The sequence below is a fragment of the Hylaeus anthracinus genome, unplaced genomic scaffold (genome assembly GCF_026225885.1).
Source record: "Hylaeus anthracinus isolate JK02 unplaced genomic scaffold, UHH_iyHylAnth1.0_haploid 12001, whole genome shotgun sequence".
NCBI classification, from domain to species: domain Eukaryota; kingdom Metazoa; phylum Arthropoda; class Insecta; order Hymenoptera; family Colletidae; genus Hylaeus; species Hylaeus anthracinus.
In genome coordinates, this window is record NW_026534348.1 from 18291408 (window position 1) to 18312747 (window position 21340).

The 21340-nt window shown below is 35.0% G+C and overlaps 1 protein-coding gene across 1 annotated transcript in view; it reads right to left on the bottom strand.

Annotated features, from left to right (window-relative positions):
- LOC128891206 (uncharacterized) overlaps positions 1-21340 on the bottom strand; it is a 599859-nt gene that overhangs the window by 176697 nt on the left and 401822 nt on the right. The window contains exon 6 of the mRNA XM_054150532.1: positions 17819-17931. Within this exon, the coding sequence (XP_054006507.1) occupies positions 17819-17931 (113 nt within the window). The remainder of the gene's footprint in view (positions 1-17818; positions 17932-21340) is intronic.

Genomic DNA, 21340 nt, shown 5'->3' on the forward strand with positions numbered 1-21340 from the left:
TGAAATTCTTGTATGCACATTTCTTCTGTAAAATAAGATTTAAACATTTCTTGCAGAAATCAAGTTAAAACATACATTTCTTTGCATAATGCACATTTCTCATTTAAAATAGTTAGATTGGATTGAGTCAACATGATTGTATTTTAATTAACGAATTACGTTTTCAATACAATTTGGCAGGAATTCATTTAAGGGGTTAGTCGCAGTCAGGAAATTGAAAACGGACAGTTTCTTATGTGTTTTTTTTAAGGTATTAAATAATAATTTTTCTGAATGAAACGTAAATATATTACAAAGTATGTCTTAAAGAACTATAAAAGAATTTTTGTTTTAAGAAAGGGTTATTTCATTTCGTCATAACAGGCGATGGCATGGATGGCCACTTGATTTGCGGTGAGCAAGATTTCTTCAAACTGGTGCACCTGAAAACAAAACTAAAGGTAGAGTTAGAAAATATATTAGACTAACGAGTCCCTGATCGAAGGATTTTTTATTTTCTTATATACTTTTTTTTATTCTCCATTTAATCACTTAATTTTATAATGAAAATTGAACTTCAACTTTAAATGTACGTCATTTTGTTTTAAATTAATGTTTTCTAAAATCCTTCGATCAGGGATCCGTTAGTCTAATATATTCTCGAAATCTACCTTTATTTTTGTATTCAGGTATACCAGTTTGGAGAAATCTTCCTCACCGCAAACAAAATGACCCCTCACACCATCAGTTGTTATGACGAAATGCATTATTACCCTTTTTTTAAAACAAAAATTCTTTTATAGTTCTTTAAGACATACTTTGTAATATATTTACATTTCATTAATAGATATTATTATTTAATACTGTTGCAGCGGCGTGAAGATGCCGCAATAATGCGAAGTTGCTGCGACGTTGTGAAGTGTGTTCCGAAGAGCGAGCGGAAGTGGATCATCGGGATGTTCCGGTTTCCAAGTGAACCGGCAACTTTCAAATAGAGAGAACGTCGCGAGTCTTACTGTCGTTCAGACGTGTTTACTAAACGAGTTATTGTTAAAGTTAATAAACGTTTTGAGTTGTTGTTCCTTTAATAAAAGACGTATTAGTTATTTAAAATGACTACTCCTCGATGCAGCACCACCCCCCGGCGTAACAATACTTTAAAAAAAAAACACACAAGAAAGTGTCCATTTTCATTTTCCTGACTGCGACTAACCCCTTGAATGGTACAAGTGAAGCTTATGAAACTATCCAAACTGAGTAACTATCCATGATCGATTGAAATTTATTCCCACGTTTGTTTGTTTTACTTTAGAACGTTACTGAAAATTCACTATTTCACCGAAACAAAAGCACTACAAAACAAGAGACAGGGAAGCGCGAATAGTGTTCGGCGGCAATCGTCACGGACTAGCGTCATTTTCGTTAACAATTCATTCTTTCAATTGACGGAATTCGCTTTTTTTTTGGAACACGTTCGAACGCCCTGGAACAGCATAGCTCATGCACGGAAACGTTTTTGATTTCAGATACATCGCCAAACGTTTGCCAGATCATCCGGAAGACAATGTAAACCGCGTTGTGTGTCAACACAGAAACTGTATATTTTGCGCCGATTTTTTCCCCTTGTTTTATTGATACGCAAACACTTCGAAACGTGAAAGGAACAAACACCTAGCCTGTTTTTCAACGATACAATGTATTTACCCTAAAACTGCACCGTTACCGGTGATTTACGCTTCGATCAATATTCAGCAAACGCTTTATCCGTCGAAAATTGTTCGAACACGTTTACACAATTTTCGAGATAAAAGTTGCAGCATCACGTACGCGGTAGAATCGTTTCAGCGACCGACGTAAAAGGAATTATTTTCTGGGTTTGAAACGACGTAAGACGATTTTTTTTCTCTTTACTAACTTCCTTTATGGGAAGCATTACCGCTAAAGTCGCGAAAGAAGTCCGAAAATGAAATCTGACAAACGTCGTGACACGACAACCTCTTAGGGAACAGATAGAGAGGGGGGGGGGAAGGGTAGAAAGGGAGGACATTTATGCAGCAGCCTGTCGAAGAATCGTGTATTGCGAGAGAAATGTATTCTCGCAGTCTTCGAGAAGAAGTGGCGTGTATCTGATAGCTGCAGAATGTTCTTGAAATGAAGTTATGAGCCGCTTAAAAAAAGCAATAAACCATTTTGACATATTCTTCTCTTAAAGAAAGGTTTACGTTAGTTAATACTCTCGTTGAGAATTTTATAATGCTATTATTCACCGTCGAATACTGTCTACAGTAAAATTGTTATTAGGTCGTTGATCAATTAGCTGGATACGTAATGAAATTGTCAATGGCCATCAATTTATTGCAAATGTTATTTATTGAGAGAGAAATTTAAATCTTTATTAAAATAATCTATATTTCATCTAGATAGACTTGCTAGAAGACATTCCCATTTAATCTAAGTCCAGATTTTAAGAGAAATTTATAATTTTTTGTATGGATGTAATTGATAAAATATTTGTGGTATCGCTTTTAGATAAGTTCAAAAATCAAATTGATGTAAGATACATACTACGTGGCAGCAATTCTTTGTTATCAAATTGTGACTGTGGTTATGCATACGTAAACAGGATAACTTTATCTAAAACAACACAATTTTAATTTTTAAATAAATTATAACTCTTGACCTTTTTGATCAATAGCAAAAATAAATATGAACATTTCTTTGTCTTGTTCGATAGAGTATAGCAGAGTTTGTATTAGTTACGTTTTTATCCTGTAGTTTAAGGTTTTCTTCAAAAATTAAAATTTAATTATAACGTATCAAATTTCAAAAATTTACGTCGATAATTGTGGTTGCAAAAAAATCATGAAAATTGTCTTAAAATTGGTAAAACTAAAAGATTATCCCTTTAAATAAAATCCTTAGAAAATCATCATCCGTTAAGTATCATATTTTGCAACAAACACTCACTAGAATTATTAAAATTAGTTTTGCTCTCTTTTTCCGTATATTCGTACCCCTCGTAAAAGGCTCACATTTCTCTCTTTGAAATCACCATGATCGCTTTGCATCCCATTCGAACGTACTCGTCGTATGTTTAAAGCTACCGGAACAAATCGGTAGGTAAGAGGATCGCATACGTAAAACCCAAGCGATTGATCTGTTTGTCAATCGCTCGACGGTTCGTTTTTCCTCAACCTCGGCGTCCCGCCTGGCGCGTTTCTTTCGAATATCACATCCAGGTCTTTCAGTTGCTCTCCCGTAAGCAGTCTGATTTACCAAATGATCTTTCACTCTGGGAGGTCCCTTCGATCGTTGACTTATGCTACTTCCACGCGTCAGCTCGCATGAACGACTGAAATATTGCTCCAACGACGTCGCAGAATTTTGATGTTGCGCAAAAGGAAGAATTCTCTGCGCGATTCTCGCAGGAAGAATCCATCTATTCTCGATCCCATTTCTGGGATTGCAGCAAGTCAAGTCAATGACTGGCAAGTGACAGTTACTATATCGCTGTAAAATTTGCATGCATTACTTTTTTAATTTTCTTTCATGATTTCATTTCCTTTCAATTTTGTTTGTATAAAACATACATTTTTTGAACTATGTTAACTCAAATTCCAAAATTGGGTTATGCCTCAAAGTAAAGCTTAATACATTATATCACTTTTATGTTGAATACCATAATCTTTTGATATCAGACTTCTTTGCATAAATGATATATATTTAATCGATGCTGGTAAGTTATAAAATAAAATTAAAAACGCAGAAAAAGTGTAAGCGTAAGAATTATATGTAATTTAGATTAGTAATATTATAATAGAAATTTATACATTTAATATCACCAATATTATACATGTTGTACTGTTTGAAGATAAGACATACTTTTATTTAAGTATCATTGAAAATATGAATATGCATAAACAGTCTAGCAATAAGTAATATTCTTCTAAGTAGTAACGTTTGCATTGATTTACCTGCAAGCGTTATTATGTAAAACAATAACATTATTCTAAATAATGATGCTTCTACTGTCTACCTGTCTTTTTAAATTATTTTAATACACACGATAATTATTAAAAATAATTTAAACCGTTTACCAACGGTTGAACTGATTACTCACATTCTTAATCTATTTTTATACAGTTAAAAATCACTAGACAACCTTGAAAATAATCTCAACATATTTAATGATTGAGAATATGATGTTTCTGTAGTATTAATAATATGTAATATGTCAAGTGGGTATTTTTTCTCAACGGATAAAACAAATACTCGAATCAAGCTATTCAGTCTCTGTATCCATCCTATCTATAACTATTGTTTGAACTAATTAAAACTTAATATCTTCAACATAATTAATCATTTATAATACATACAGTAACATTCAGTTTCCGATTAAATATTAATAACAATCACGGTTCAGAATAAGTATTCATTATACACAATGAATTTTAATTATAAAGGAGTATCATTTATGTATCTGAACAATACAGATTAAAATTGAAAAAGAATTAAAAGCTAGTCTGAACCAAAACTAGCAAGAAGAAACATATTCTCATGCACAGGATGAAAATCAAACGATCCGTACGTCATCCTGATGTCAATTCTGTTTGTTTCTCTTATGTTTCCAGCCAACTATCTCTCAAACCCTATTCTCAACCCCAATAAGCGCAGCCAGTCTTCACTGTATTGTCGAAACCTCTCCAACACGGAGAAGACTCGTATTTCAAAATTAGGAAGGAAAAATAATTACAACCAATTGAGCCGAATGATGTTAGATGTTTATTGGCTCGAGGGGAAAAAGTCTTGTGGCATAAAAAAACTCCTTGAATTATACAAATATTTCACAAGAAATGATAAAAAAAAAACGGAGGATGTGAACGAATTGATAATTTCACGTCTGATTGCTTCGAGTGATCTCGAGCAAGTGCTGTTGGAATTGAAATTCGTCCGGAAGGCAACGATTTCCCCACTTTTGTCGATAGAAGCTTTTAGAATCTTCTAGAATCTAATGTTAATTTCAATATGGCCATTACCATATATGGTATTTTGCGAAGAGATCGGTTGAACAGGTTGCGGAGAAACAGGTTGTCCCTGTTTTCGCGTTGCTAGGCGCCACTCCTCGATCGCGAGTCGGTTTGGAGTCGCCTGTGAATACATCGCCCGCTCGATCCGCTCAGCTGTCTTGAGCTGTCGAGAATCCGTCGCCAGCAAAACAGCAACGGATCAGCTGCTTCGAAAAATCGATATATGGATTGCACGCAGGTTTGAATGTGTATGATACGTATGTGAGCACGGCCTGCCGTGAAGTTCCGGACTCCTGATTTCGACCACCGAACTATGAATCTGTTGGCTCCATTAATGGAGCAACCTTGGGCGACGAAACTGATCTCAGCTCGCCCAAGTTTATGATGTGCAGGCCGTGTATAATGTTTGATAGGCGTGTTAGCTACGAGGAGTGTAATGTCTCCTCGAAACATTGTGGAACGTTTGGGGATCGAGCGAACGATATTCGTATCTTAATCAGTCGCGACGAATAATGACGTTCGCGGCTGAACATTCACCGTTGCCAAAAAAAGACTGCGTCCCGTGAGCAGAGTCACGTCGTCTCTGGAATCGTTCGTCTCGCGCATATGGAAGGGCCCAACCTTCTCCCAGGGATAATCGAGAATCGTTGTCGTCTAGTTATACGTGGACGGGAGGCTACTGGGGAGGGGGAGAAGCTTTCACCAGGCTGCTTTTACCACCGAGGACTCATCCGCTCTACCTTTCTTATTGCTACTTCGTAGCGGTAAAGCGAGGACCGTACTCCTCCTATGGTCCCTTCATTCCGCCACGCCGCTGCTCTTTATCGATAGAAGCACCCGTGTAGCGTCTCCGTTGTAAAGAAAACCTTGAATCCGCTCCCTGGGAACGTATGACGCGAGCCACGAAATAGCTAGACGTATGCGGCTGTGCCTGTATGTAGGTAGAGGAGTGTGTGTGTATGTGAATAATACCAGGCGGTTGCGGGTCGCTTTTATCAGACACGCGTTTTTTCTTATTGCTACTCCAAGATATTAAAACGGCGCGTGCTCTCCTTTTTACCTTTCAGCAGGAAATTATTGTTGATCTTTACTTGTCCGTCAACTGTGTCAGATTTTGTGTCTTTGTTCAAGTTTTTTCTCGGTATAGGACACTTTAGAGAGAATCTTTGTACTTGCGAGAAAAGATGAAGTAATACGAAAATTTCAAATTTCTTGTTGAAGGGATTGTTTTTAGCCTTATTGTTGATATTTCTATTTAAGGGGTGAAAACTATCTTCAAACTTGAAGATGAAACCCATTTAGATAACATTAGTCAATTTAACCTGTGTTCAATTTAACTTGTTTTCAACTTCTTTTTAAAATTAATAAATTATTAATAAACTGCGAATCTTTATGGAAATTCATATTTTCGCAGACGCAGAAAAAAGATTGAGACTTAAACGAAAGTACGTCTTACTTTCTGAACGATTCAACATGTATATTATTGTTGATATGTTATATATTTTTGGACTTGTACACATTCTCATACGTATTTCGATATTTCAATTTGCCATTAATATCCTGTAATTAAATAATGTTTGCATAAACATTCATAATATAATTATTGACATAGCTGTTGCCTCAAATTAGTTAACAAATTAATTTGGTTTTCTCACTAATGGTTTCATAGATATAGCGGTATCTATATGTATAATCGGTATGCGTTGATAGCTGATAGTTTTAGTAAATTAAAAATTTTGTACGCTTTGAAGCTAAAACGCTTTGTAGTGAACTTTTGTTGTAATTAGTTTCGATTCTAACAATAAGTAGCAGAAAGAATTTATAGTCGATGTTTTCCTGTGAATTGTGTCAAGTCTTAAGCCAACAGTCAAGGTATCATTGGATGTCATGCAATGGTACAAGAATGTATAGAAAAGGCATCGTTTATGAACATGTACACGTTTAAATAATTAACCGATTGAACGATTATTTTAATTTTACTCCAGTTTGAATATTACACATTATAAAAATATTCTTGTTGTTCTTTCAGATATGAAATGTATTTTTCTTTAAAGACCTCCAGGTCATCGAGGTCTCTTTGAATCTATTTGAACTAATTATTTTATAACTCTAGTTTATGTTGGCTAGGTTAACCGCACCGATGAGCTCAACTGGCAAAATCTGGTCGAAATGCCAATTTATTTCGTATCCTATTCCTTTGAAGTTTCATTCCTGAAATTAAATCATGTTCATTGCTCCATGCTGGTCATCATCTTCCTAGTTTTTAATGTTCGAAAGGCACGTTCCCTTGTGAGTTCCTATTCAATATTCACTATGGAGAAATAAATTGTTATTAGTCTAAAGTAAGACATAAATTTCCAGTCTTTATTAGAAGCTTTATGGTAGTATAAAGTGTATAATAAAATTTGTAATACTGGTTGTAATAAAGACGGGAAATTTATGCCTTATTTTATACTTTACGAGGTTCCTAGTGAAGAAGCATTTTTTTAAATTAAAGATTCTTCTACGAATTAGTTGGTTTGAAATACTGAAAAGTTCACCTGATATTAACACGAGATAACTATCCGCTTAATGACGATTTCTATGCGTTATTGTTGGAAACTTTGCTTGTAAATATTTATTCAAAATTCTTATATTCTTTACCATGTTATAATATTTAAAAGAAATTTAAAACTTAATGTGTGTGATAATATCGTTAAAGAAGTTAATATATTGACCGTAATATATTAAAATTTTTATGTTATTTTACGAAATATATAATTTACTTTTTATAAGCGTTATTTCTGAAGGTAAAGAGTTCTATTCTAATATAGATTTCATTATGAAATCATAAAAAATCTAAGAGTGGATTTCACAATCAGTCATATCTATAAATAAGAAAGGATGCTTCTCAATTTTGAATAAACACTTTTATTAATGTTTGAACTCCTTTTCCTCCTTTGTCACTCTTAGAAAACCTATTACTATAAAAACAAATATTTTTTAGAATATTATAATATTGAATTCCAAACAATAGCAAAGATACAGCACTCTTTGCGGAGCGTGTTCGAGCACGCAGGCAAATTGTGCGACTGTAAAATACTCGAATCTGTTTCGTTTTTTCGGATAAAAATGCATTGATCACGTTCGCAACTGGATGGGTTCGAGGCTAATTGAGTGCAAAAGAAAACGAGCAGCCTCAATAATAAAGGAAAACTTTCTATTCACAGTGGTCATTAGCCTAAATAAAATGTATTTTAGTGTAATATAAAGCTCTTAATTGGAGTTTGAAATCAGTAGATAAAATGTTAATCGACGGAACAAGGATAGAAAAAAAAAAGAAGGAAAGAAGATGTTTTATTCTTGTTCGACTAACTGGCGGGCTGCGTTGAATCGAATTAGAATAAATGTCCATGTATTATAAGTTTATGAATGCTTCTACACAAATCTTATTATGTATAAAAATATATAAGATTTCATTCAAAAAGTTAACGTGTTTGTTAAATCTCCTCCAGCACTTCACTTATGACAAAATTATTTAGTTCATATAATTTGTCTTTTTGAGCCAAATAACTTGTTATAAAAGCACTTTTTTGATAGTTTCATCTTTTCATAAGGTATGTAACCATACCCACTTAAACGAAACACCCTGTAGAACCTTGAAATAGCTGAAAAACAATAAATTAACAAGTTTGATTGTCATTCGTAAAATAATCTACACTTACAGTTTAAACATGTTTTCCTGGAAATCATAACATTATTCTGAAATTATTTGTCTCATCCACTTGAAATGTATTCTGCAATAATGGGAACATTCTCCATTGTTTTTTATACGGATTTTTCCCTTAGCGTGATACCATTTGCGAGAAAATAACAAATACTCCCTTTTTTCCAGAGAAGGACTGTATGTTTGCTTCAAATGTTTGCAATTTTTCAGGGAAAAATATCCCAGGAATTCGTACGTGGAATTGTTACATTGTTTCAAAAGTTTCCATTTTTTATTCCGAATTATTTGGATCAGAGAAGATCTGTGCACCGTTTGGCGACACAAAAAGCTCATATTTGAAATGTCGAGAGGTGAAAGGACGCGACCCAACCTAAGCGATTAGAGGTTAAAAAAAACATTAACCATTGAAGTATTGATACTGTCACAAAGTAATAATAACTTGTTATAGTAAGAACTGTTCATTTTGTTGCCTTGAGTTGATAGTTGTAAATCCTGAGAGTTAGAAAATGACATCACTATCTCTTACCAGGAGTACTTCAATCTTTGCGCCATCATACCAGAAATCTTCTTCTCGTACTCGATAATCTTGCATAAACATTCTCCAGATCCTCTATCGCACAGTCCCAAACACTTCTCATTTGTACTAATAATTGTTCTGCATTTTCTCGATACTAAACTATTGTTTTTAATTTATTATCATTATCAGAAAATCCCAAATATCGGAGAGAAATATTAAAATATGATAAATATTATTATTCAAATAAAAGCAAGGATTAAAATACTGTTCCGAAAAGTCAATTCATATCTCATTACTGTATAATACGATAAACATGCCTACCAATCCCTATTCATATCGAACACAGAGAATATAAAAATGAATAGAACCTTCATTTTTCAGTCTAAAATACCAAACTGACGTCTCGATCAATATAAATGTCTTCGCGTAAAGTTTCTTATTTCTCGATTCTCTGCGAGATCGTGCGTGTAGAGGTATTCTACCGCGAAATGGTTGCGCATTCATCACGCCATTTCCAGGAAATAGAAAGTCGTATGAAAAGAGACTATCGTAAAAACGTGCAATCGATGTAACGATAAATCGTGATCGCAGGACCGTTTATGATGGAATCATTTTTTTTTCTGCTTGTTATATCACCTGTTCCGTTTACAGAAGGATCTTAAAAAGTGAAATTACTCATAATAATTATTCATAATAATTATACGGTTTAACATTTTATTCAAAGCTTTTCATTCGGTTAGTAATGCTATAAAGTAACGGGTCATTCCAAGCTAATGGGTCATTCCATGCCAACTCGGATACTTTTTGGAGTAACATCTCAGATTTTGACGAAATTTCTAGCGCAGCTAAACCTTTACTGCGAACAACTGTAGTGACGTTGTCTTTTTGTAGGAATTTTGATAAGCATCGCAAACGTAAATCTGATCTAGCACATGGATCTAGCAGAGCTCGAGCCGCGAAAATTAATGGAACCAAAGAATCTGAAGAGCAGTCCCCCTAAACGGGTGAAAAGGTGTTGCACCGTTTGTATGGGACATATTTTGTTCGTTGTTGGATTAACTTCAAACTTGGTCTTCATATGCTCATCGTTGCGATTATTTTGCTTAAAAATTGCCTTATTTCTGTAAATGTATCTAGAAACTTGAAATTTAACATGTGAGTACGTAACATAAAATAGGAATAGTCTTCCACGCAGGTGAAACCGCGAGGCACAGCTAATGTTAAATAAGCGAAAATGGAGATATGCCGGGCCGGCGTGACCTTTTGCGGGGCCGGGTTCAACAATTTTGCGGGGCCTGAATTCACATTTAAATCTTACACTTAGACTTTACAACGCGCAATTATTTATTTACAAATGCTCTTACATATCTTGTATAAGATGAATATTAAATATTGATGATTTTTGTCACTCTTTTAAACTAAATCATCGCTAATAAAAAAATGTTTTGCATCTGTTAATGGTATCATCATTCCGTAAAAAGTTAATCAAAATTTTCGTAGACCGCGGGGCCCCTCAAAACGCAGGGCCGGGTTCCGGCGAACGCGTTGAACCTGCCTTGTGCCGGGCCTGGAGATATGTGTAAGTCAGAATTAATCAGTGAGTTGTTAACACCTCTGTAATTATGGTTGACGGATTTTTATATTCTATAACGGCAAATGGTGGTTCTTTTTCAAAAAATTTATTATAATAAGTAAATCATTTCATAATACAAAAATATGTTACTTGATGTCTTATATTAGCTCTAAAATTGAATGAGTAATGTGACAAGATGTCTCGTTACGTCATTTTTATTCGGCGTTCAGGATCGAAGTTCACTTGGTCACGTTGTTAATAATCTAGATCATCGATCGAACACAGTTGGCGATGGCGTAAGGCTCAATTTCGGTCTCCATAAATTATTCATTGTTCTCGCGGCGCGCGTGTAAGTAATACGTATGCGGAATACAATACGGAGAGATAATTGGTACGCTATCGAGTGCATATCCTTCGATGGATCGATTAAAATCATAAATCAGAACGGTTCGCCTGCTACGCATCCTGATGAGATGCGTGTAGTGTTATTAACAAAAATTTGATCGTTGTTGAATTATAACGAGACTTTCACTGTGTAAACTTTGATGCTTGTATGTAAATTATTCTACGCGTAGAGGCGGAGATTTTCGCTGAAAAAGCGATTGTTTAGCCAAATTTTCCCGAGAACGAATTCGAGAATAAAAATGTTTTTCGAGTGTTTTTCGAGTGAGTAGGAATATTTTGTCATGCAATGTTCCAGAATCAATTTTTCAAAGTTGTATTTTACAACTTGTGTGTTAAATATAATATTTGAAGAGAAAAAACGATGAAACCAACAAGTTTATGGGAACTAAATTTCTTATAATTCATTTTCCAAAAGGATCTAAAGCAATTTATTAATTAATATGTATGTAGGGTTTACTCAGAAAATGTTTATTACAGAAAATACTCATAAAAGAGTAAAATATGAATAAATGATACGCATTCATGTAAATTATACTCTTCATCTGTATAATATAAATAAAACTGTAAAGTGTCGTTAATAAAACAATGAGAAAATAGACCAATACTTCTTTAAGAAGAAACAAAGTGAAGAATAACTCTGATTGTGAGTAAAGAACATTCAAAGTTAAAAAAAAAAAAGTAAAGTATATAATACATGTTGAATTGAGTAGCCTTCTCCTTTTCGAAAGCAGTTAAAAAAGGAGAATTACGGATATTCTGTTACTAAACATGTCATTTCTGTTGATTAGACATTACTTGTATATAATGTGTTCCAATAATTATGTTTATATTTAGTTATTAAGTTAGAATATATATAATATTTAGTTCGAATATTTTCGTAACAATTTGAACAAAGTCCAAGTTAAATAAAAGATATATAAAATTGTTTCGTTAACGTAGAATCAGTTTTATGGTAAAACACTCCTTACAAACAGAATTACAATATCACCATATCTCGTTATTACACTGTTATTGCAAATACAAAGGTCTGCGAGTCTCAAATTTACGCTAATGTGTTACAGTGTTACGCACCTGGAAGCGTAATCTGGTTAAAATTAATCGGAGACCATGTAAAGAGCCATTATCAAAGTATAGAAATAGATTCTCATTTGGAACATGTAGTTTCAACCGTAACATTGTGTGGGATTAGATTCTAGGCTTGACTAGCAATTAACTACTACTTAGAAAAAGTAAAGTAACTACTAATTAGAAAACAAATGATGTAAATACATGCTAATTATGAGTGAGACTACTTTAAGCTCAACAGTGAGATATAATACACATAATTACATCCATATAAAAATGGTATTTTATTCATTTAAAAAACGATATATAATTGTGATACGTTGTAATAGAATAAAAATAATTTTTATTTTTTTATATTCATTGTACATCGAAGAGGTAGAGATATTTTCTGAGATATTTTAATTATAATATAATTTAATTACTGAAACATTTTGATTTAAAAATTTATAAACCTTCTTTAAAGGTGGATAAATAAATATTCGTAGTTATGGATTTAAATATGTGTAGTTCTTTCGAAAAGAAACATGCAATTTACTTTAGATTTAACAACAAGGAACAACAAATACTTTCCTAACTTCAATATTTAATTTTGAAATATTTAATATTTTCCGATACAAACATTTCTAAACTATTTGCAACCACGAATAAGTATACAAGGTAAATTGTAGATTAAAACACATAGTAATTAAAAAAAAAAAAATCATATATATCTTAGTTTTGATTCAAGAATAAAGAACAACCAATATTTTGTAATATTTAATTTTTAAATATGTATTAGATATTTCCTCGTATAAAGTAACCAAACCTTTTATAAAGACGAATAAATATGCCAGAAAAATTATACATCAAAATACTTCCCACTATAAAAAAGAAATGATCATATGTACCTATTTTTGCCCCGAAAAAGGTGAACATGCCCTAAGGGCTATTATCCCCTGTTCGCCTCTAGGCCTTAGGCACGGTGTAACTGAATTTTCGGCCGAGAGAGCCTTCATCGACCAGCCGGTTCATAAACGGAAGAAAGTCCCAAGAGTATCGATATCGCGATATCCACTTTTCGAAACGACGATTCGCAGAAGTTCTTGCGGGATCGGTGGCTCAGCCTCGCATCGTTATCGCTTTAGCTAGGGACATCTAAATTCGCCCAAAGCCAGGAATGTCTCCGCGTTGCCCTTATTCGGTTAAGCTCGAACTGTCCTGCACTTAAGCTCGCATAATTTCCGTCCTAACTAGGGAGAAATTACGCCTCCGCTCTGTTTGCGCGAGGAAATTCGTGCGTTCACCGCCCGTATCGCCTGCCCTGTCTCCTCGCGGCCTTTTACACCGCCACATCTACAACCAGGGATTCCACGACCGTTCTAGAAATAACGTCGAGTGCAAACGTTCCACAGAGTACGAGGGTGCTCGAAACCCGAGCCTTTCTCACATTTTCTTCCCGGATTTCACTTTACTGAAGGAAAGAATGCCTTCAGCCGAGGAATGTCTGTTAGGCAAACTTTCCCCTTCTGAGAGGTGTGCATTACTACTAGCATTCGCCGACGAAAGATTCGCAACGCGCTATTTTTGCACCCGAAATCTATCAATTCTGCCCACTTGGGGAATCGTGATATACGGAATGAAACCTGGCCAAACTTTATTTAGAACGTAGATGAGGAGTAATTATTAATTTCCCGATTTATAGGGAAGTTATTGCATTTGCCCCTAAAATGAAAAATCGATTTTTTAGCAGATCTCCATGTTTCCAGGTCATTGGAGTAATTTTAGCCTATTTTTAACAAATTGTTTGCGCGCGCGCGCTCGCGTATGTATATACGTATGTAAACAAATTTCTCGTTAAAGTTTTCTAAAAAAACTAATAGCGAGATCGAAATGATCGATGATGCAATCGATGAGTAATTCGGGCCAGTAGTTTTTTAGTTTTTTTAAGAAAACTTAACTGAGTAACGCAATCTACATGGGAGAATATAAATTTATGAGTGAATAACTAAACGGAAATAAATAACATATATACATACACTCGTACAAAAAATGGGGAATACTTTATAAACCCTAAACATTAGGCTATATTTCAATATCTGTAAGTCGGTGAAAAATCATCGTAAAAATAAAATTAAAAAAGCGTTTTAAAGCTTGAAGTTTCACCTCTAATGTGCTATTATGCGATTTTTAAATTTCCATTTCTGTTTTGTTTTGTGTTTTAAAAAATAACACGTCATTTTGTTCCTTAAAACTACGTATTTTTAACAACTCAAAAGTCAATGAAAAAATTTTATTTCGAAAAGTTCAACTCAAGTTCTAGAAACTACAACATATTACCTACAAAATGCTTTTTTAAAAACCTTTCTACGATTTTTTTGACTGATTTGCACGATTTTGAATGTTAACCCTTTTATTCTCTAAAGGTGACGTTTATCGTATATTTTAAAATAGGCATTTATTGATCACTAATGCTTTAGCCCAAGATTATTTTAAAGTTATGGCATTTTATGATGTTGAACATTTCTTGACATTAGTTACTACGCCATAAAATAAAAAATGTATGGTATCATTGACAAACTAAATGAAAGTCGATGAATTAAATGTAAAGATAATATTAAATAAATCTGTTGGATATCACCATGAATGCCACGCTTCAACTGTAAGATTCCACTCATTATCAGTCTCATTTTCTCATGTGTTTAACTCTTACAGAGGTATTTAAATGTCCCGTTCCTCGTGAATCTCTCTATATGTAAAAAAAAAGAAAGAAAAAATATACATGTCAAATTGAGTAATTTCCTCCTTTTCGAAGTCAGTTAAAAAATATATATAAAATGTGAAATAAAACTTTTGATTATGAAACTTCATTTGCGAGGAAATCGATTTTGAAACTCCTTTTATGCATGCGAGATTGAATACAACTTGATTATCATACCCGATCAATGTTCACTAGTTTCACTTGCGTTGGTATTTGTACATATCGACTATAGAATGGTAATATCTATTTTTCATTGACCATAACTGTCTTCTGAACCAGTATTGATCAGACATGTCGACCAAGTCGTATTCAATTCCACATGTGTCCCGAATGTTTTTAAAATTGATTTTCTTTACTTTTAATATATTTTTAAATATAGAATCAGATGGTTACATCAACTCCACCGTGAAATATTCGGTATATGTCATGGAATATTCTACAGATTTGGAAATTATTTTAGTATAGTTGACAAGTAGAAACAGCCAACGTTGATCAGACATGCAAGTCGAGTTGTACATATATGCACACTGCCCGTCAATAAAAATGGGACACTATATTAAAACGTCATAACTCAGAGAGTTTTCGTGATCGTGGATAAATCATGATTTAAAAAATCCTATTTTTTGGGGATCTGTTAATAAAGCATTCGGGCATCCGAATCCACGAACGGCGTTGACGTGGGGTTACTCGTTCACCCCACAGACGGGTCTGAAGACGGGTCTCGGTTTTCCAAAAAAACGACATTTTCGTATTTTAATGCTATTCACGAGGGGAAAAGACATCAAAACTGTGTAACTCCAATGCCTTGGACCGTACCACATGTGTTCCATGCAACGAAACATCGTTCCAACCCTTACACTTGGGGTGAACCACCCCTAACTTTGGACCACCCCTGCTCAGCTCAGGGAGCAGTTTTCGAAACGGGATCTGTTGGGCTTTCATTCTTAACGTATCGGGAACAAACATGGTGACTTTCATCGCTGTTTGATGTCTAGAAGTCCTCCCTTACGAAGGGGGTTGAAAAGTCGCGAGCTGTTCCACCCCCTCAAGGGGTGGCTATGGGGTGCAGAGCATGAATGATGGCATTTCCTGGATCAGGAGAGCCCAGAGAATGCATCGAGTCCAAAATCGGGACTGTCGTCCAAACATTGTGGATATTAAGGGGGATGGGGTGTTGTGAGGGGTGGGTTCGTCCGAGAGCGATTTCAAGGGATGTATTTTGTAGGAGGCATCAAACAGAGTCGCCTCAAAGGTTTTTTTGATTTTTTCACCCCCTTCCGTCACCCTTGAACCCTTCTGAAGTGCCGTTTTTCTGCATTACCCCTTTAGGGGAGGGGGGGGGGGGGGTGAATTATCCCTTTCTCATCAACCCTCGTCAATGCAACTTTGCACACACCCAGAGGACACTTCAAAACTAAACCTCACGAAGTTTCCCGAAGATCGGTTGAAAACTCTCTGAGTTATGACGTTTTAATATAGTGTCCCATTTTTGTTGTCGGGCAGTGTATATCGCACACGTTCCCCACAAATTTTCAAAATTGATTTCCCAAAAAACGAGGCCTTGTACGAAAAATTATTATACCACACTTTTTACGTATTTTTATGCATAGAATCCGTCTCTGACCAGTTATATGATCTCCATCCTGATATATCCTGCATATATCGTGGAACATTGGACGGAGTATGGAGATTGATGTAGTACAGTTGAACTCCATATAGCAGACTATTACCGATGAAAATGTACTCCGTAATGATACGATCGCATAATATCCCCGCAGGTAGATAAAGGTATCAGTAACGAAGCCAGTTACCGAGTGGATCAATGTTGGATCTGATGGCTGGAACTGTGTCATTCCGAAGCTGTCTCCCCGTTCAATGTCGGTTCGGGAGCGGAATTTGCGTTGTGTATCGTGTCGCCTGATAAGTCGTCGTATTCTGATTGGCTTGTAGCAGTGATGCCACCCCCACCGCGACCACGTTTTCTATTATTTTTTATTTCTTCTCTGTTGCTGATTCTGAACTTTTGCAAATTGAATCGAGCTGTTTTCAAACGTTCCATGGATACAGTGTCAATAAAAGCGACTTCCTCGACCTTTGTTCGAAGCTTGGTAATTCTGTGCATTTTATCGGTATCGATTTTACATTTTGTGCATTCGTTGAGATGCTGCACAGTAAAATTTGAACTTGAACCACTCAGAGTACTTGACTACTGTCGTAAACCCGTGCAAGTGCCAGATCTCGGAAATACCGGGATTAGAGAATGGCGACATTAGTACGTGATATCTTCTCGAATGTTTTATTGCAAGCGGTTGGAATACGTATTTCTTGTAACCGCTGTTCGTATTTAATCTGTGTAAGTAATTATTGTTTAAATTTCCCTCTTCAGACTTTTAATATAAAATTCTAACGTTGACCACAACATATGTACAATTTCTTTATTATCTTACATTTTATGAACTTTATATGTATAAATGACCAAAACGACTACAATAAAATAGCCAATAGAATATTGCGTAAGAAATATTTTGTATTAATCATTCTAGAAGTAACTGACAACTCTTGATCACTGTTTCCAATCTCTTAAAATTCGTCAACAGAATATCAATTACGTTGAAAAAGAATACAAAATTCCACGGAAATGTGATACAAAAGCGTCACTCGTTAATTTCCTATTTAAAATTTATCGTTTTGAAATAATTCTCGGATTCCTATCCGTTTCCTTTTCGCATGTTCCTAAAAGGTAATAAATATAGGAAAAAGGTCGGAGACATATCACGGGCACTGCTGAATTAAATGTAACATGTCTTACCTGTGTTGTTCACTGGATACCCGCCTTTCACTGGCCAGCCAACGGACATGCTTGCTCTGGACGAGAAGCTAAAGTACGCCATGAACTGGGATCTCGTGGTGTTCTCGTTTATCCTGAAACAAGTACGGATGCGTGTGCTTAGTGACGTTCACGTACAAGGATTCCGAGTGTTTTACGCGTTAAAACAATAAAAGAAACCCGTGATAGATATCACGAATTACGTTATTGCGTGACCCACGCTGAGTCGCGACATATTTACGGTTGGTACTTGGCGCACAGACCAGACAATTTATGCATTCCTGGAAAATGATGCAGAACTGGTAGCCGGGAACGATACACGCAACGTTTTTCGCCACGTCGACTATTGAAATACACTCTCTAGGTGATGATGAAATTGTTACAGAGGCAAAGATATTTCTTTGGAAGCAAAAATAATCATAAACGATACAAAAATTGTTTTGAGAGCAGGAATTATAATAATCGGCACGGAGGTTGCGAAAATATGTTAATGTTGGAGAATGAAAAAAAAAAGTATATTACAGATATTACTGCGTTATAGCTAATCAGCATACGATCGTTTTAATAATTACAATTACATTACAAAATTACAAAACTTGTGAATTTTAATACTTAGTTCATGGACTGGTACATTTCATAGTATAAATGGGAGTTTTGTGTGAAGAATAAATACAATTTATTATGTGAAATATAAAAAAAATCTTCAATAAAAACATTATTCCATAGACTCTAAAATATTAGGTGTAGAAATTAATTTTGTACCTTTCTAAGGAAAACTTACCATTTAATTATAAAGAAGAACCATACAATTGTTAATGTTCATTCAGCTATATATTGCAAGAGAACACGTATAATTGTAAATACAAATGTCGAAATAATCTGTGTTTCGATGACAAAGAATTAATTTCTACATCTAATAATTACTAAATATATGTAAATGTATAATCGTAATAGAAATCAGTTTGAGAACATACTTAGAAAGTTGGTAATTCAACCAAACAAAATGACGAGTAAATATTATTACTTAAAGTATAGTTATAAACGATTGAATGGAAAATTAACTAAATTTCTTGATATTTGTTTACTGATGTCGTGGAGTGTGAATATTTATTATCCTTAGTAAAAAATATTCTCAAAGTCCACGTATAATCCTGCTTTACGGGGACACTGTTTAATCCTCCGTTGAAGAAGATTTGCTATACATATTAATGCTAGCTGAGATTGAATATTCTGCCACAAAATTTCTAAATCGATCCAATTTTTTTCCAATCGGCTTTTATACAGAAAAAAAAGGAAGAGGATTTCCAAGTTGGGAACAATATTTGCGTTTACACTTTTTTCCCTACAGGTCCGTCTGTCCCTGCGGTGTATAGAGGTTGGATTCGCCACTTTTAAAAATCAATCAACGCCGGACAACGCGCAAATACATTTGTTCCTCGATAGATAGTAAAGTTCGAAGGGGTGGAAAGATAATCGAACGAGGTGTGTGAGCCGCGCACGTTCTGGAAACGGAAACGTGCTCGGAAACTGATAGAGTGTATGGACGTGTTATTACGCGGAGGCAAGTCGTACAATGAAAAGAATCGAGGCAAAACTCAACGTTCCTCGAAACTTGCTCGCTTCGGAGAGTTTGTACGCGTGAAAAGTTCCAACAACTGACGATGACGAGGTAGGGGGATGGTCGAGCATGCACTTTCTCTGGCTCGAGAAATCGTAGCGTCAAAAAAGACGGTAAAAAAGTGTCGAGGTCGTGCAGAAGATGGTTCAACGGGATTGGCCGGACGTCCATCCGGGTTTGAGGCGATCGTTCGTCTGGGATACGCTGTTTAAAAAGCAAGCACGTTGAAGTCTTTCGTCGAATGGACGGGAATCGATATCTGAACTTCCCCCCTCTTGGGAAAACTTGGCCTTTCAAGAAGTATGTCCCCAATAAAAAAGCGAATAGTTTCGCGCTTCGGCGTTCTCGAGCTTTTTCTTTTAATTAAACCGAGATATCTCGATGAGAATTCTGGCGTTTTCGAATCATTTCGCGAGGCTTCGAACCGTTCTTGAATTTTATTCCCTACTGTTGAATGTAATAACAGTCGTGAAAGTTGAATGTGAAGAGAGAGATTAATATTATAAGGAGTTGTATTATCTACATATGTAGTTGCTTGAAATATTCATGCTGCTGGATTGAAACGGATCCAAACGTTTGAATCTCGCACGACTACATAGGTTGGCCATTGACAAACTTCTCAGACGGATACGTGTCTGAAGTAATTAACGACGCCAACCACGATGGGTCGTCGACGTCACACAAACAAAAGATGTCTACCATGAAATTTACAAAAAGAAACCAAGTCTCATTCGATTGTATGGAAAACATCATCCACAACGCATCGTCTTTATTGTATCTGCAATTTTGCTATATGAAAGGTACGTGATTAACACAAAATAATAACGCATAACATAAAACAATTAAAAGATTCACAAATTCATAACGGTGCCGCCAATCGGTCCAGCTGATGACAATTCCACGTCGTCATCCAAATTTATAGCGATCATACACGATCCGTAAAATGTTTACGCCATGCGTAATCATTTTGGCACACTTACACGAACACACAATTCACATACTCACTCACATGCACGCATGTATTGAACCGAAAAATAATGTCGTGTTTGCAATTTTAAATATTTGTTTATCGTTCATCAGCTCATTGATTTTTATCGATCTGACATTGGCAATTTGCACACTAGATGGCAAAAGGATATTGATAACGGGAGCGATTATACAATTAATAATTAAAATTAGAAATTTATAAAAAATTTGTTTGAATTTAATGTAAAAGAAACGACATTACTTTCCAGTCCACCTAATATTACTTTAATTTAAAATATATTTTTCACGAGGTTGTTGGCCGCAAGGTCTCTTTTCCTCGGGGCTTATCCCCAAATATCGTTGTTTTTATTTACTTACATATTTAGTTGCATTTTATTATCTGAATCGCGAGAGTCAAGAAATAATTTCAGTTCCAACGCTACACATGCTGTTGCATTTATCCGTCTTCTTCTTTAAAAGAATGAATTAAATTAAAGGCGAAGGCGAATTACTTTGCTAACTGTATGTTTTCGCGTGTACACTAATTTTGATTAACCTCTTGTTCTTCCTATTTATTTTGAGATTTCGGGTATCATAGTTGCTTGCGCACATTTATACGACATACCTAACACGTGCTATTAATGTTCAATCCGAATTGCATATCACGAGTTTCATACATCGTAGGCCATAAGCTTCCTATTTCAGTGGTCATATACATGCAGAGAGTAAAATGGAATTTGATATGTTCAAATACATTAATGAGAAGGGAATAATTAATTTTACCTAGTACTGGATATTTATTATTATAGGGGTTTCAATAAATTAGAATGCGAATGTGTGAATTACCGAACGAGTACTGTGAAGAAATAGGCGCAAAGAAAGGTGATTTTGATATTAAATCGAGGAATGTGTGTGTAAAT